This window comes from Procambarus clarkii, chromosome 29 (assembly GCF_040958095.1).
Source record: "Procambarus clarkii isolate CNS0578487 chromosome 29, FALCON_Pclarkii_2.0, whole genome shotgun sequence".
Lineage (NCBI taxonomy): Eukaryota > Metazoa > Arthropoda > Malacostraca > Decapoda > Cambaridae > Procambarus > Procambarus clarkii.
This window is the reverse complement of record NC_091178.1, coordinates 425971-442594: the sequence shown is the minus strand read 5'-3', so window position 1 is coordinate 442594 and position 16624 is coordinate 425971. Positions and strand designations below refer to the sequence as shown.

The following is a 16624-nucleotide window of genomic DNA, read 5'->3' as shown; positions in this document are numbered from 1 at the left end:
GACCAGCGGGCCCCCTTTGTTCCTGTTTTTTCGGTGGACTCTTAAGTTTTCTTTTTGAGGCAGAGGGTTCGGAGGAAGGCTCGGCCCTGGGTCCTGGTGTGGAGGTTCCCGGAGCAGGGGCGGAGGGTTGAGTTGGGCCCCATTTGACCGTGCTTAGGTGTTGGTACCCTCAGTGTGGGGCTTGTTACAGGGGGTGGGGGTTTTCTTATACTCCCTGTACGAGTTTGAAATGGCGTCGGCTCCTCCACGGGTTCAGACTCGAAATATTGTATTTTGTTCAGAGTAGCTGAAATTAAAACAACTTGCAGCTTACCACCTGTGTGACACGGATTATGCCTCGATAATGGATTTTGCTTCTTTTGAGTTCGGTTCTTTATTTCTTTACTGGATGCATTAAGAGGTTCCGGAGTCATCCTCATTGGCAGACTGTCCTCTTCGTTGGGGCATACGTTCTGTCGGTCCCGCACACTCGAGGGGCAAGGGGCTCTTACTGTTGTTTAGGTTTGCTTGGGGACGAATTGGAAAGCCTCAATACGTGCAGGTTCACTCCCTTTCGGCGACCCTGGTAGCTGAGGACTTGCGCGCCTGTGTCCATTTGGCTTGGGTCCTACGTTTCTTTTTCCCTGCTCGAGCTGTAATCAGATTGGCTTGAGGAGGATGTGGAGGCGCTGGGTGCTGATCCTAGTTCTGGTGTGCTAGACTCGGAGGTGCGGGTGTTGGCTACCCTGTTGAAGCTGTATGCCCTGATCCTGTGGAAGGTGGTGTCTGTTCTTTGCTTCTCGTCTTGTGTCATCAGGCAGTGCTCGCTCAATCCTTGGAATCCACTTGGGCCCCCTGGCTCTTGGGTTTTCTTTGCCTTTTTGTTCTTTTGCTGTTTGCGGAGTCTGCAGTGGTGCAGTATCTGCAGGCAGTGTCTTCGAGTCATCGTCCCATGTCGGACTTGTTGGTTCTCTTAGGGGGGGGGGTTCTTCCTGGAAGGGTCATGCCAGGGCTCGGGGTTCCTCTCATTGTGGTAAGACAGTGGTGCCAGTTTCTGAACCGGCGATTTCTGGACGGCGTGGTGATCGCACTGCTCGTTGGTTGGCGCTTCGGGTCGTTTCTTGCGGCCTGCGTTGGCGTTGAGTGGCCCCTCCCCCTTGGGGGGGGGGGGAGGGGTTCGGGGCAGGTCTCCTCTCTTGCGCTTTGTCCGGTCATCTTGAAGTGGAATTGTTTGGGCGTGGTCGAAACGTCTTCATTCCTCAGGTGTGTTTCCCGCCTGTTTACAGTTCTGAAACGGAACTGCACGGACCTGCGGTTCATTCTGGATTTGTCCCGTCTAAACCCCTGGGTCTATTGCCCCTCTTTTCGGAGGACTACTCTGTCCCAGGTCAGTTTTTTAGAGCTGGACGCTTGGATGGTGTCACTGAACCTTCAGGACGCATATTGGCACATTCTGATTCATCCGGGTTCAGGGACTAGCTCAATTTTGTTGTGGGGCATCAGGTGTAATGTTTTCATTGCCTTTCGGCTTGAATCTGGTGTATCCCATGTTCACGCGCTTCACCCAGGTCGTGGTGGCCCATCTTTGTCTCTTAGGGGTTCGGGTTCTGGCCTACCTAAATGACTGGCTGGTGTGGACTCCCAGCCAGTCCGCGTGTCTGGTCGCCAGGGATTTGGTTCTTTCCCAGCTTGCCAGGTTCGGGATTTTGGTGAACTGGAGGAAGTCCCATCTGGTTCCCTCTCGGGTTCAGACCTGGCTGGGTCTTTTATGGGACTCTCGTACCGCTTTCTTGCCTCTTCCTCCAGGGGGGTCTGCTGTGGCTGCAGTCCCGCCTTCAGATGTTTCTGGAGGGCTCTTGGATCACGAGGTGGTTGCTCAAGGGTTTATGCAGGAGTCTGAATTTTGCCATGCTGGTCTACCCACCTGGTTGGGTTTGGCTTCGTCGTCTGTTATAGTTCTTTCAGGGACGTCCCGTTTGAATGTCTCGCGATCTCTGGGTTCGGCTTCCGGGCGTCTTATGTTGACTGCTGCGTCACCAACTTCCTCTTCGGGTTTTTTGGGGTTCAGTGCCTTGGCACCTACCCGAACCCTTGCTCGATGTGTTCGCATATGTGTCGTCTCTTGGCTGGGACTTTGTGACTAGTACTCACCAGGCCAGCCAGGGGCGGTGGGGCCCGTCCTTCCATTGGGCCCACAGCATGGTGCTGGCGTTCAAGGCCATGTAGATGTCGCTTTGAAGAATTCGGGTCACTCGAGGTTCACCGATCTGGCTCCATTTGGACTGCTCCTGATGATTCATTGCCTGAACTGTGGGGGTTCAATGTGGTCCTTGGCTCTTTGGGACTGGTCGCTTCAGGTGACTCTGCTGAGTTCTTGGGGTTTGGCTCTCCTTGCCGTTCACGTTCGGGGGGGTGGGTGTCCAGTGTCCTGGCGAATGGCCTCCCTGTCATGATTCATTTCTCTGTCCACAGAATGGATGGTAGACGCCGACTCGTTCAGTTGGCTCTGCTGGAGGTGGACCTCTTTTTGTCGGCGTGGTTGAGGCGCCTCCCGAATTATGTGGCGCCCTTCCCTGACTGTGAGGCAGTCAGGGTCAATGCCATCGGGCAGGACTGGTTGAGGTGGGGTTACCTGTACCTCTTCCCCCTGGTTCCATTGTTGCTTGTACCAGGTTCTAGCTTGCTTGGAGGCTAACCAAGGGAGAGTAGTCCTGTTGGCCCCCTTGGTGGTGGCCCAGCCTTGGTTTCAGGCGCTGCTTGCTTGGTGTCTGAACCCGGGGGTCTTACAGTGGCTCCACCTTTTTCAGCAGATAGTGCCAGTCCATTAAGTAGCTGGTGCAATCTTCTCCTCAAGTCCATGTCTGGTCTTTCTGACGTGGGTCCATCACCATTTGTATGGTGAGCAGATGGCTTCGTTGATAGTGTCCCACCTCGTCTTGGTGGCAGTATGAAGTTTCCTGGCGGTCCTTTCGATATTTCTTGTCCCTCTGTAGGTTTTCTTTTGTTTCAGATCAGGTTGTCTTGTCCTCCTTTTCTTAGTTATTTCCGGACTGTCGTCTAATGCCGCATACTGTTGCCTCGTATCGTGCGGAGCCACTTCAGCTTGCGTTCAGGTTGGATGTTACTACTGCTCCATTCTGCAGCTGCCTTGTGTATTGTTTCACCTCGGGCCTGCTCATGCGCCGCCCGAGCCATCCTGGTCATTGGACCAGGTGCTTTCTTTTTTCTCTCTTCTCCTTAGTTTGTTGTGGCCCCTTCGGTTCAAGATTGTTTTTCAAAGACTCTTTTTTCCTGTTAGGATTGGCCTCTGGGGGTCAGGTTGGGGAGCTTCATGCTCGCCTCAGTTTTCTGCTCTTTTGGTCTTGATGGTAGGTTTGTTCGTTTGCAGCCATCTCCTTCTGGCGAAGAATAAGATGGCAGCTCTACGGAGAGGTCCTTGGGTTGTTGATGCATGATTGGTTTGGCCGGGGAAGGGGGCATCATGTGTTGTCGAGTTGCAGCTCTTTACCTGTGCGCCACAGCCTCGGTGGCCTTGGTTGCGTTTTGGGTTGACCCAGTTTCCTTTCTTCCCTGTTCCATGGTTCGTTTCTTCCAGTTCATCCCCCAGGGTTATTCGATCCAGCCAGCCTGCGGTCTATCCTCGTTCCCGTGACGTTCGTAAGTTTGCTGCGTTGGCTGTCGTCTTTGATAATGTCTTGGGCTGACATTCAAGCACAAGGTTTTTGGAGGTCATACAAGGTCCTGGCCGCTCGCTATCTAGTCAATATTCCTGGCCCTAGTCGAGCATGTGTCGCATTGGGTCGGCGGTTGCAGCCAGTTGGCTCGACATAGAGTTGAGGAGCGAGTGACAACCGCCTTCTGGGTAAGTCCATCTTGTTTTTATCTTTGGTGAAGTCGCTCCGGGAAGTCAAAGGGGCTCCCCCCAGAAAACCAGCGTTGAATGTAATGAAACACCATTTTCTGAGTGAGACCCGGAGGCTCCCCGGCAACCCTCCCTCCCTAACGACGGCGTTTTTTGCGGTTTTGACATCCAGCCTCTGAACTGGAAGATGGATAGCCAGAGTGGGGATTCTGGAGCTCTTCTTTCCCTCTCCCGGGATAAGGGAAGCTGCACAGACAGCGGCGCAGTGACGGTCGTGACGTCATGCTTGTTTGCTCTTTTTAGTTTGGGGAGTTCTGTTCAACAGTTTGGCTTTCAGTAGCAATTTTTTAACCAGATAGACTTTGTTTTAAGGTCGCTGGGTCTGGCACCTACTTTTCTGGGTGCCAGACCCAGTCGATGGCAGACATAGAATGCTTCCAACCACACAGGGGTTTCTATAGGCCATTTCTCCTCATGCCTCTTGGAGGGGGGTCAGGTTCTGGTTCGTGGTTCCCGGTAGGCCTTAGAACTCCATTCGTTTTGACTGATGCCACAGTCTAATACATTCATATCAGCCTGGATAGGTCCGGAGAGTCTCTTGGTCTCGGTGAGAATATGGCGTTTCATTACATTCAATGCTCTTTACTTTTTTACATAAATTTTAATGATTCCTTTTACAATGTCAACTTAATATTTGAATGATTACCTTTTGAATGTACTTTGAATCACTCTTCTTGCTCAATTAGTTGCAGAGATGAATAAGAAAATGGGTTGTTTTCAGACTCCCCAAGAATAGGGAGAGCACTTTAACTGTTGAATCAAAATTTGGATTTTTCTGAAAATTGGTATTTTGAGGGTTTTGGGTAAAGATGAAGATATAGGGCAACCTAAAGGAAAATTGAAAGAGGGGTGGCACAAATTTCACTGCTGTGTTTTTCTGCGTGATCTATCATGCAATACTTTCCACTTTCTTAATTCCTTTATGCAGACTTCTTGCACATTTAACACTTCACATTTTCTGATCTTCCTAATGCTTTTCTATTGTTGCCTCTATCAAATATAAATTCTAAATATTAAAATTACCTAGTAAGCTTTTAGTGCTTAGTATAATCATTTATTGGAAAACTTTTATCATATGATCAGCATAATTTCACAGTGCAGGTACTGTGTGTGTGTGTGTGTGTGTGTGTGTGTGTGTGTGTGTGTGTGTGTGTGTGTGTGTGTGTGTGTGTGTGTGTGTGAATATTATGTATTACTGTGCTATGTATTAAACTTATAGGTTGGTATTAATTGCTTGTGTTTTACAGATTTATGACCAGTTTGGTAAAGAGGGGCTTCAAACGGGCAGTGGTCCTGGACCTACTAGGCCACGTTCTTCTCGATCTGCACGGCATCACTACAGATTCGAAGAGGACTTTGATTATACTTTCCCTACATTTACATTTAGAGATCCTGAAGAAGTGTTCCGTGAATTCTTTGGGGGAGATCCTTTTGCAGAATTGTTCAATTTTGATCCATTTGATCCACTTGGGCACAATGCAAATCGCCGTCGTCGACAAGGTAGACAGCGAGGCGGCCATCAGCAAGGAGCAGCAGCACATGTCAGTAACCAGAATTCCATCAGCAATCATTTCTTTTCTCCTTTTGGCCCACTGTTTGGTCCACCCATGTTCTCACCTTTCTCAGGTCTTGAAGGAATTGAAGGTGGTGGCAGCTTCACCTCTTTCTCTTCTCATGCATTTTCCACTATGGGAGGCCCTGGTGTGAAGCGTTCATCAACCTCAACTAAGTTTGTCAATGGGAAAAAAATTACAACCAAGAAGGTATCTGAAGGTGGCCAAGAAACAGTTATGACCTTTGAAAATGATGTTCTGAAATCCAAAACAGTCAATGGTGTACCACAAGCCTTACAGTATTAAGGTTACAAGACAAAGCTGTAGGCTGTGAAAGTGAAAATCTTACACCAGATCTTTATAAAAGACTGGAGAGATTATAATTCTTGATGATTGGTAAGATGCTGATCTTTGAGAGATTGGAGAAATGCTGACTCTAGCTGACTGAGCAAATACTTTTGTGTTCTTGGTAAGAATGCTTACTTTGTTCATTGGTAGAAGTTGGTTAAGAATGGTGAAAGAATGTGGTGTGTACATTGTCTTTTAAGTTATTAATTTTGCTCTGCAAATATTAAGAAAATGTACTTCTACTGCAACTTCTGTAAACTATAGTTATGAGCAGTTTTTTTTTCAATGAGTTGTACTTAAAAACTGTTCTAGCTAGGGGGAATCATGATTATTTATCACTTCGTCGTGTGTAATAACCAGATGAATAGACTTCTTTCAAAGAGAATTTGTGGAAGGGTATAATGGTACACTCATCTTGCCATTATGTTTCTTAGGTACGAGTTTATTTCTGTAATGGTTTTTCAGATATGTGGTCAAGCTATCCTTGAATGAATTCTTCAAAATAGTTTTACCTTCATTGCAAATGTATACTGTACATATATAAGAGGGAGCACTTTATTTTATTTTTTTAGGTATACTGTACACAAAAATATTTTGCCCTGAAATTTTTCCCAGAGACCCTAAGGCATAGCAAAGTCCAGATTGCATTACAATTATATTTTTGCTATTTTTTGAAGCAAGGTAATTATTGCTTATTTAAACTGTGATCTTTTGCGTTTCTCATTTTCTTTGTCATGCTGATTTTCATGATGGTCAAGCTGATTTTTTATGGTTATGCCAATTGTCTTTTGAATTGCAGGATGCTTGAAATGTGAAACACATTTTATCATAAATACTATATATAAAGTCTATCTTAGTTTTGCACAAATGTGTAATCTATGTTTTCTTGCTCAGGAGTACATTGTTTCAAATGTGATAATTTTTGTTAGTATTATGTGAGAGAGAACTAGTATTAGTCATATCACTAGCTTCCCCACAGTAGGCATAAGATTTGAATCGGTGTTCAATCTAGACTTAGCATTGTGCTTGTTAAGTATTTACATACCTGCAACTTAAGCCAGTTTGGTAGTTGTTGGTGTTCAGAGACAAGACTGAATACTTATTTGATCACTTTTAGTACTAAGTAAGGGATTGTCTTCTGCCCAACTGTCAGTGCAAAGAATACTGATTTTGTAGGCCTGAGCACATTATGAAGATAGTGCTGTGCTTAGTTGAGAGCATCTAGTTTGAGATAAGAAAATCTCTCTTAGATCATTAAGATGCTAAATCACAAAGGATTAAGAATTAGAATTCCTAAACTGAAGTAAAGTTAGTTTTACTTTAGTTTTATGTAGAACCTTGGAACTTTGAACACTAACGTTAAATTGGCTCTGGCCAAGGTTAGATTTTTTTTATTTTTCTTCATTGAATAGTATGCAAAGATCAGAATCCTATAGAAATAGATTGCATTTTAGAGTTAAAAAATCCTTATTATATTTTTGTATATACAGTATAAAATTGTGAGCTGAACAATTCTTTAATGGAAAGGTATTTTTGCTGGATGGGAACAAGTGGAATGTCAAGAACAGTCAACCAAGTAATAAGCAGGTTACTTGGTAGTTTATGTTCTAGGACAATTCTCTTGCTAGATGGATCATCAGAATACAAGTATTGTATTTGCAGCAATGTGACAATTTATGACTGATATTTTGTGAGGGAACAGTGTGATGTATTAATATTTCTTTTCTTTGTTTTCCTTATCACATTGATGTAATTAATCTCTTAATAATACCTGATAATGTACCATATATATTTGAGCATATATTTTTTTCTATTCAAGAGAGGGATATAGGCATTCTGATCTCATTGCACATTGTCTAGAACCATGGCCTAGAGCATACTGTCCAATGTGTGTTGTTAATTCTCTTGAGACTGCAGTGTCAGTGTCTTGGTGGAGAAGCATTGCACTTGCCAAAGATGAAGGATTTGTATTGCTTATGCAGTGTGAATCAAAAGTTTAAAGGTTATCTTATTTCCCAACTTCAGGTGACCCATTTTTATCTTGTATTTTAGCAGGAACATTTTTGAATGACCTAAAATGGTGGTGATGGCAGCATTGGTGTAGCAATGTGTTGATGTAAAGAGTTGTGGGCATAAGTGTTACACAAAACTAGTTTGTTAATATGTACGGTAAAAGTTTACCTGTTTGCAGTTTCTGCAAGAGGAAATTTTTGGCAACAGGCTTGGCTTGCCTCGCTTTCAAAATGTTAACAGTTTAAGAGCTGTTAACAGTTTGAGAATTATTAATTGTACATTTTGGAAAGTTTAGGCCTGTTTACTTTATATCGGTTAACTAGTAAAAAAAATAGGAATACCTGTTAAATTGTAGCTTCCTATGGTGTTGACTTTTTTTTTTTTTATATATATATATTAAAACCTCGAGCAAGTTAACACTAGTATTGATTATATTCTAAAAATGTGTAGCATCAGGATCCATTTGTTTCTTAGCAGTGAAGTTGTGTATTGTATTTGATATCTAATTTATGCTGATTTATATATAATTTATCCTGGTTTCATTCTTAAAACCTTTGATTTCATCTGGGAATGACACTCGGCTGTTAATTATACTAATAATGTACTTAATGCCAAACTAACACTCGTTACATATTCTGGATATTCTGGTGTCATTAAATGCTTTTCATTCACCTGGGCTCCAGGAGACTCGAACCATGGACCCCACGGTCTCCTAGAACTATGGACCCCACGGTCTCCTAGAACTATGGACCCCACGGTCTCCTAGAACTATGGACCCCACGGTCTCCTAGAACTATGGACCCCACGGTCTCCTAGAACCATGGACCCCACGGTCTCCTAGAACCATGGACCCCACGGTCTCCTAGAACCATGGACCCCACGGTCTCCTAGAACCATGGACCCCACGGTCTCCTAGAACCATGGACCCCACGGTCTCCTAGAACCATGGACCCCACGGTCTCCTAGAACCATGGACCCCACGGTCTCCTAGAACCATGGACCCCACGGTCTCCTAGAACCATGGACCCCACGGTCTCCTAGAACCATGGACCCCACGGTCTCCTAGAACCATGGACCCCACGGTCTCCTAGAACCATGGACCCCACGGTCTCCTAGAACCCAGGTGAATGAAGGGTTTATTTCCACGGACGTGTGGATGACAAATTAAATGCTTTACTAACAGGCACTCTCTATTTTAAGTTCTTGGAATGCTTAATGACTCCAGAATAACACGAAGTGAACAGCTGTTAGTAGGCAAGTGCCCAATAAATGTGGGAGTGTATCTTCTCGCATACAACTATTGCATATCCATTTCATCTGATAAGCATTGTAAGTTTTAGCAGCTTTCCTTGGACTGGAAACAAGTTAACTACTGTAAACAAAATCCAGTTGTTTTCAATGGCATTGGATTTTTTAATGTGAAGACAGTTATGGATGTGAATAACCAATTTATATTGTACTACAAGGTACCCAAAGGTGACTTGCACCCATTCAAGATGGCTTAACCTTGCTTTGATTGTATATGTAATATTTATGTAAACTATGAATAATAAAGTGTTTATAATCTTTACTTATACTTATATTCTTTTTTTTTCATTCCAGACATTTTTTCCATTAAGAGTACCTAGAATAGTAGTTCACATAGCCAATCACTATTCTAGCTTGCTTGTTTAATGTACAGCTTTGCACATAGTGGGAAAGCAGGATTTTTTTTATTTTAATAGAACTGGAACATTGCTTACATCCTCAAGACCTAAGTTCTCTCAGTCAGTAGTATTAATGCTAGGAGGTAAGCACAGATAGTCTTGTTTAATTTATTGGTTGATAAGTAATTTTTTATTTGTAAAACTAGTTTACAATATAGACTGTGAAACCATACTAATGAAATATGGAAATGTTTTGGGAAGCATTCGAAATTTGCTTAAGATAAAGTGGTCAAAGTAATGTTTGCTATTAGAAAGCATTAGTAAATACATATATTTTAGAAGTGTTGGAAAAATTACCTGTAATTGGATTCCAAATTAAAAAAAATGAATGATTAGTCACAGTACTTGGCCTCTTAACTGAACCTTGTCATGCCTTCCTGGACCAAATCTGGGGAAAAGGATTGAATTATAACAATATTTATTTTCCAATGAACACTTAAGAGGAAGACCAAGGTTAATAAGTTAATGTGTCCGTAAGGAAGGCTCCGGCCTCCGCCGGTTCAGTGAGAGCCCCTCGGATGACTGCTGCCAGTAAACACAAGCTCAAGGAAACCAGTTGAATACCAAGATGAGCTCCCGATGATACTCTAGCCATACTCTAGCCATACAAATGCCTGATGCCTGAGCCTGATGATCGAGTTCGCGTAGATCATCCACAGAGCATATAAATATTTTGTTTCTCTCTAATAAAATATACATTAAAACATTAATTGTTAAACCTAGTACGGGCAATATGAATGATGATAATAAAAATAAAAGTTATGATCGTATCCCCTATTAAGTTAGGCGCATGTGTTGCATGGTTGCGTCCATAGCAACCGCCTTAGCAACCCAGTCACAACGGCCAGGCCGGCGCCGCAAGCAGTTATACATTGTTACTTTAAAATTTGTGAACTTAGCATATTGTTTCTGGTCATCAGCGGTGAGCATACTCTGAGCTTGGTATTCCATACAACTAATTATATAAATAAAATGAGATTTGGAGGGTTAATTTTTCAACTTTTTTCCAGAGTGATGAAAACCATAATTTGAAATTAGATAATTTGATGAAAATTTAGAATACTGTAATTAATTTTGTTGGGGACAAGATATGTGTGTGTGTGTGTGTGTGTGTGTGTGTGTGTGTGTGTGTAATTACCTAAGTGTAATTACCTAAGTGTAATTACCTAAGTGTAGTTACAGGATGAGAGCTACGCTCGTGGTGTCCCGTCTTCCCAGCACTCTTTGTCATATAACGCTTTGAAACTACTGACGGTCTTGGCCTCCACCACCTTCTCACTTAACTTGTTCCAACCGTCTACCACTATTTGCGAAGGTGAATTTTCTTATATTTCTTCGGCATCTGTGTTTAGCTAGTTTAAATCTATGGCCTCTTGTTCTTGAAGTTCCAGGTCTCAGGAAGTCTTCCCTGTCGATTTTATCAATTCCTGTTACTATTTTGTACGTAGTGATCATATCACCTCTTTTTCTTCTGTCTTCTAGTTTTGGCATATTTAATGCTTCTAACCTCTCCTCGTAGCTCTTGCCCTTCAGTTCTGGGAGCCACTTAGTAGCATGTCTTTGCACCTTTTCCAGTTTGTTGATGTGCTTCTTAAGATATGGGCACCACACAACAGCTGCATATTCTAGCTTTGGCCTAACAAAAGTCATGAACAACTTCTTTAGTATATCGCCATCCATGTATTTAAATGCAATTCTGAAGTTAGAAAGCATTGCATAGGCTCCTTGCACAATATTCTTAATGTGGTCCTCAGGTGATAGTTTTCTATCTAGAACCACTCCTAGATCTCTTTCTTTATCAGAATTCTTTAAAGATTTCTCACATAATATATAGGTTGTGTGGGGTCTATGTTCTCCTATTCCACATTCCATAACATGACATTTATTAACATTAAATTCCATTTGCCAAGTGGTGCTCCATATACTTATTTTGTCCAGGTCTTCTTGAAGGGCATGACAATCATCTAAATTTCTTATCCTTCCTATTATCTTAGCATCATCAGCAAACATGTTCATATAATTCTGTATACCAACTGGTAGATCATTTATGTACACAATAAACATCACTGGTGCAAGAACTGAACCCTGTGGTACTCCACTTGTGACATTTCTCCATTCCGATACATTGCCTCTGATTACTGCCCTCATTTCTCTATCAGTCAGAAAATTTTTCATCCATGATAGAAGCTTACCTGTCACCCCTCCAATATTTTCCAGTTTCCAGAACAACCTCTTATGTGGAACTCTGTCGAAAGCCTTTTTTAGGTCCAGATAGATGCAGTCAACCCAGCCATCTCTTTCCTGTAATATCTCTGTGGCCCGATCATAGAAACTGAGTAAATTCGATACACAGGATCTTCCTGATCGAAAACCATACTGTCTGTCTGATATTATATCATTTCTCTCCAGGTGTTCTACCCATTTAGTTTTGATTAGCTTTTCCAATACTTTCACTATTACACTTGTCAATGATACAGGTCTATAATTGAGGGGGTCTTCCCTGCTGCCACTTTTGTAGATTGGAACTATGTTAGCCTGTTTCCACACGTCTGCTACGATTCCTGTACACAGGGATGCCTGAAAGATCAGGTGAAGTGGAATGCTGAGCTCAGATGCACATTCTCTCAGAACCCATGGTGAAACGCCATCTGGGCCAGCTGCTTTGTTCCTCCCGAGCTCCTTTAGCATATTTTCCACTTCATCTCTAGACACCTCTATCCGCTCTATGTTGTTCTCTGGAATTCTTATTGTGTCTGGTTCTCTGAAGATTTCATTTTGTACAAACACACTTTGGAACTTTTCATTTAATGTTTCACACATTTCCTTTTCATTTTCCGTGAATCTGTTTCCCATTTCCAACCTCTGGATATTATCCTTTACCTGCAATTTGTTGTTTATGAATTTGTAGAATAGGCCCGGTTCTGTTTTACATTTAGTGTGTTAGTGTGTGTGTTAGTGTGTGTGTGTGTGTGTGTGTGTATATATAATATATATATATATATATATATATATATATATATATATATATGTCGTACCTAGTAGCCAGAACTCACTTTTTGGCCTACTATGCAAGGCCCGATTTGCCTAATAAGCCAAGTTTTCCTGAATTAATATATTTTTTCTAATTTTTTTCTTATGAAATGATAAAGCTACCCATTTCATTATGTATGAGGTCAATTTTTTTTTATTGGAGTTAAAATTAACGTAGATATATGACCGAACTTAACCAACCCTACCTAACCTAACCTAACCTATCTTTATAGGTTAGGTTTGGTTAGGTAGCCGAAAAAGTTAGGTTAGGTTAGGTTAGGTAGGTTAGGTAGTCGAAAAACAATTAATTCATGAAAACATGGCTTATTAGGCAAATCGGGCCTTGCATAGTAGGCCAAAAAGTGAGTTCTGGCTACTAGGTACGACATATATATATATATATATATATATATATATATATATATATGTCGTACCTAATAGCCAGAACGCACTTCTCAGCCTACTATTCAAGGCCCGATTTGCCTAATAAGCCAAGTTTTCATGAATTAATGTTTTTTCGTCTACCTAACCTACCTAACCTAACCTAACCTAGCTTTTTTTGGCTACCTAACCTAACCTTACCTATAAATATAGGTTAGGTTAGGTTAGGTAGGGTTGGTTAGGTTCGGTCATATATCTACGTTAATTTTAACTCCAATAAAAAAAAACTGACCTCATACATAGAGAAAAGGGTTGCTTTATCATTTCATAAGAAAAAAATTATAGTAAATATATTAATTCAGGAAAACTTGGCTTATTAGGCAAATCGGGCCTTGAACAGTAGGCTGAGAAGTGAGTTCCGGCTACTAGGTACGACATATATATATATATATATATATATATATATATATATATATATATATATATATATATATATATATATATGTCGTACCTAGTAGCCAGAACTCACTTGTCAGCCTACTATGCAAGGCCCGATTTGCCTAATAAGCCGAGTTTTCCTGAATTAATATATTTTCTCTAATTTTTTTCTCATGAAATGATAAAGCTACCCATTTCATTATGTATGAGGTCAATTTTTTTTTTATTGGAGTTAAAATTAACGTAGATATATGACCGAACCTAACCAACCCTACCTAACCTAACCTAACCTATCTTTATAGGTTAGGTTAGGTTAGGTAGCCGAAAAAGTTAGGTTAGGTTAGGTTAGGTAGGTTAGGTAGTCGAAAACCAATTAATTCATGAAAACTTGGCTTATTAGGCAAATTGGGCCTTGCATAGTAGGCTGAGAAGTGAGTTCTGGCTACTAGGTACGACATATATATATATATATATATATATATATATATATATATATATGTCGTACCTAGTAGCCAGAACTCACTTCTCAGCCTACTATTCAAGGCCCGATTTGCCTAATAAGCCAAGTTTTCCTGAATTAATATATTTACTATAATTTTTTTCTTATGAAATGATAAAGCAACCCTTTTCTCTATGTATGAGGTCAATTTTTTTTTATTGGAGTAAAAATTAACGTAGATATATGACCGAACCTAACCAACCCTACCTAACCTAACCTAACCTATATTTATAGGTAAGGTTAGGTTAGGTAGCCAAAAAAAGCTAGGTTAGGTTTGGTTAGGTAGGTTAGGTAGACGAAAAAACATTAATTCATGAAAACTTGGCTTATTAGGCAAATCGGGCCTTGAATAGTAGGCTGAGAAGTGCGTTCTGGCTATTAGGTACGACATATATATATATATATATATATATATATATATATATATATATATATATATATATATATATATATATATATATATATATATATATATGTCGTACCTAGTAGCCAGAACTCACTTTTTGGCCTACTATTCAAGGCCCGATTTGCCTAATAAGCCAAGTTTTCCTGAATTAATATATTTTTTCTAATTTTTTTCTTATGAAATGATCAAGCTACCCATTTCATTATGTATGAGGTCAATTTTTTTTATTGGAGTTAAAATTAACGTAGATATATGACCGAACCTAACCAACCCTACCTAACCTAACCTAACCTATCTTTATAGGTTAGGTTTGGTTAGGTAGCCGAAAAAGTTAGGTTAGGTTAGGTTAGGTAGGTTAGGTAGTCGAAAAACAATTAATTCATGAAAACTTGGCTTATTAGGCAAATCGGGCCTTGAATAGTAGGCCAAAAAGTGAGTTCTGGCTACTAGGTACGACATATATATATATATATATATATATATATATATATATATATATATATATATATATATATATATATATATATATATATATATATATATATATATATATATATATATATGTCGTACCTAATAGCCAGAACGCACTTCTCAGCCTACTATGCAAGGCCCGATTTGCCTAATATGTCAAGTTTTCATGAATTAATTGTTTTTCGACTACCTAACCTACCTAACCTGACCTAACCTAACTTTTTCGGCCACCTAACCTAACCTAACCTATTAAAATAGGTTAGGTTAGGTTAGGTAGGGTTGGTTAGGTTCGGTCATATTTCTACGTTAATTTTAACTCCAATAAAAAAAAATTGACCTCATACATAATGAAATGGGTAGCTTTATCATTTCATAAGAAAAAAAATTAGAGAAAATATATTAATTCAAGAAAACTTGGCTTATTAGGCAAATCGGGCCTTGCATAGTAGGCTGAGAAGTGTGTTCTGGCTACTAGGTACGACATATATATATATATATATATATATATATATATATATATATATATATATATATATATATATATATATATATATATATATATATATATATATATATATATATTTCTTACCTAGTAGCCAGAACGCATTTCTCAGCCTACTATGCAAGGCCCGATTTGCCTAATAAGCCAAGTTTTCATGAATGAATATATTTTCTCTAAATTTTTTCTTATGAAATGATGAAGCTACCCATTTCATTATGTATGAGGTAAAAAAATTTATATTGGAAATAAAATTAACGTAGATATATGACCGAACGTAACCAACCCTACCTAACCTAACCTAACCTATCTTTATAGGTTAGGTTAGGTTAGGTAGCCGAAGAAGTTAGGTTAGGTTAGGTAGGTTAGGTAGTCGAAAAACAATTAATTCATGAAAACTTGGCTTATTAGGCAAATCGGGCCTTGCATAGTAGGCTGAGAAGTGCATTCTGGCTACTAGGTACGGCATATATATATATATATATATATATATATATATATATATATATATATATATATATATATATATATATATATATATATATATATATATGTATATATATATATGTATATATATATATATATATATATATATATATATATATATATATATATATATATATATATATATATATATATATGTATATATGTTATATATATATATATATATATGTTATACCTAGTAGCCAGAACGTCGTACTCGGCCTACTATGCAAGGCCCGATTTGCCTAATAAGCCAAGTTTTCCTGAATTAATATATTTTCTCTAATTTTTTTCTTATGAAATGATAAAGCTACCCATTTCTTTATGTATGAGGTCAATTTTTTTTTGTTGGAGTTAAAATTAACGAAGATATATGACCGAATCTAACCAACCCTACCTAGCCTAACCTATCTTTATAGGTTAGGTTAGGTTAGGTTAGGTAGCCGAAAAAGTTAGGTTAGGTAGTCGAAAAACAATTCATGAAAACTTGGCTTATTAGGCAAATCGGGCCTTGCATAGTAGGCTGAGAAGTGCGTTCTGGCTACTAGGTACATATATATATATATATATATATATATATATATATATATATATATATATATATATATATATATATATATATATATATATATATGTCGTACCTAATAGCCAGAACTCACTTCTCAGCCTACTATGCAAGGCCCGATTTGCCTAATAAGCCAAGTTTTCATGAATTAATGTTTTTTCGTCTACCTAACCTACCTAACCTAACCTAACCTAGCTTTTTTTGGCTACCTAACCTAACATTACCTATAAAGATAGGTTAGGTTAGGTTAGGTAGGGTTGGTTAGGTTCGATCGTATATCTACATTAATTTTAAATCCAATAAAAAAAAAATTACCTCATACATAATGAAA

At 39.6% G+C, this 16624-nt stretch overlaps 2 protein-coding genes across 9 annotated transcripts in view; both read left to right on the top strand.

Moving 5' to 3' along the window:
- Window positions 1-9391, top strand: part of mrj (DnaJ heat shock protein family (Hsp40) member B6 mrj) — a 21341-nt gene extending 11950 nt beyond the window's left edge. For all 6 annotated transcript variants that reach the window (XM_045753126.2, XM_069333213.1, XM_045753127.2 and 3 more), the window contains one exon: window positions 5149-9391. In XM_045753126.2, the coding sequence (XP_045609082.1) occupies window positions 5149-5760 (612 nt within the window). In that variant the 3' untranslated portion in view covers window positions 5761-9391. The remainder of the gene's footprint in view (window positions 1-5148) is intronic.
- Window positions 9392-9535: 144 nt separating this feature from the next.
- LOC123764932 (nicolin-1) overlaps window positions 9536-16624 on the top strand; it is a 28801-nt gene continuing 21712 nt past the window's right edge. For all 3 annotated transcript variants that reach the window (XM_069333215.1, XM_045753121.2, XM_045753122.2), the window contains exon 1: window positions 9536-10443. The gene's annotated coding sequence lies outside the window, so the exon portion shown is untranslated. The remainder of the gene's footprint in view (window positions 10444-16624) is intronic.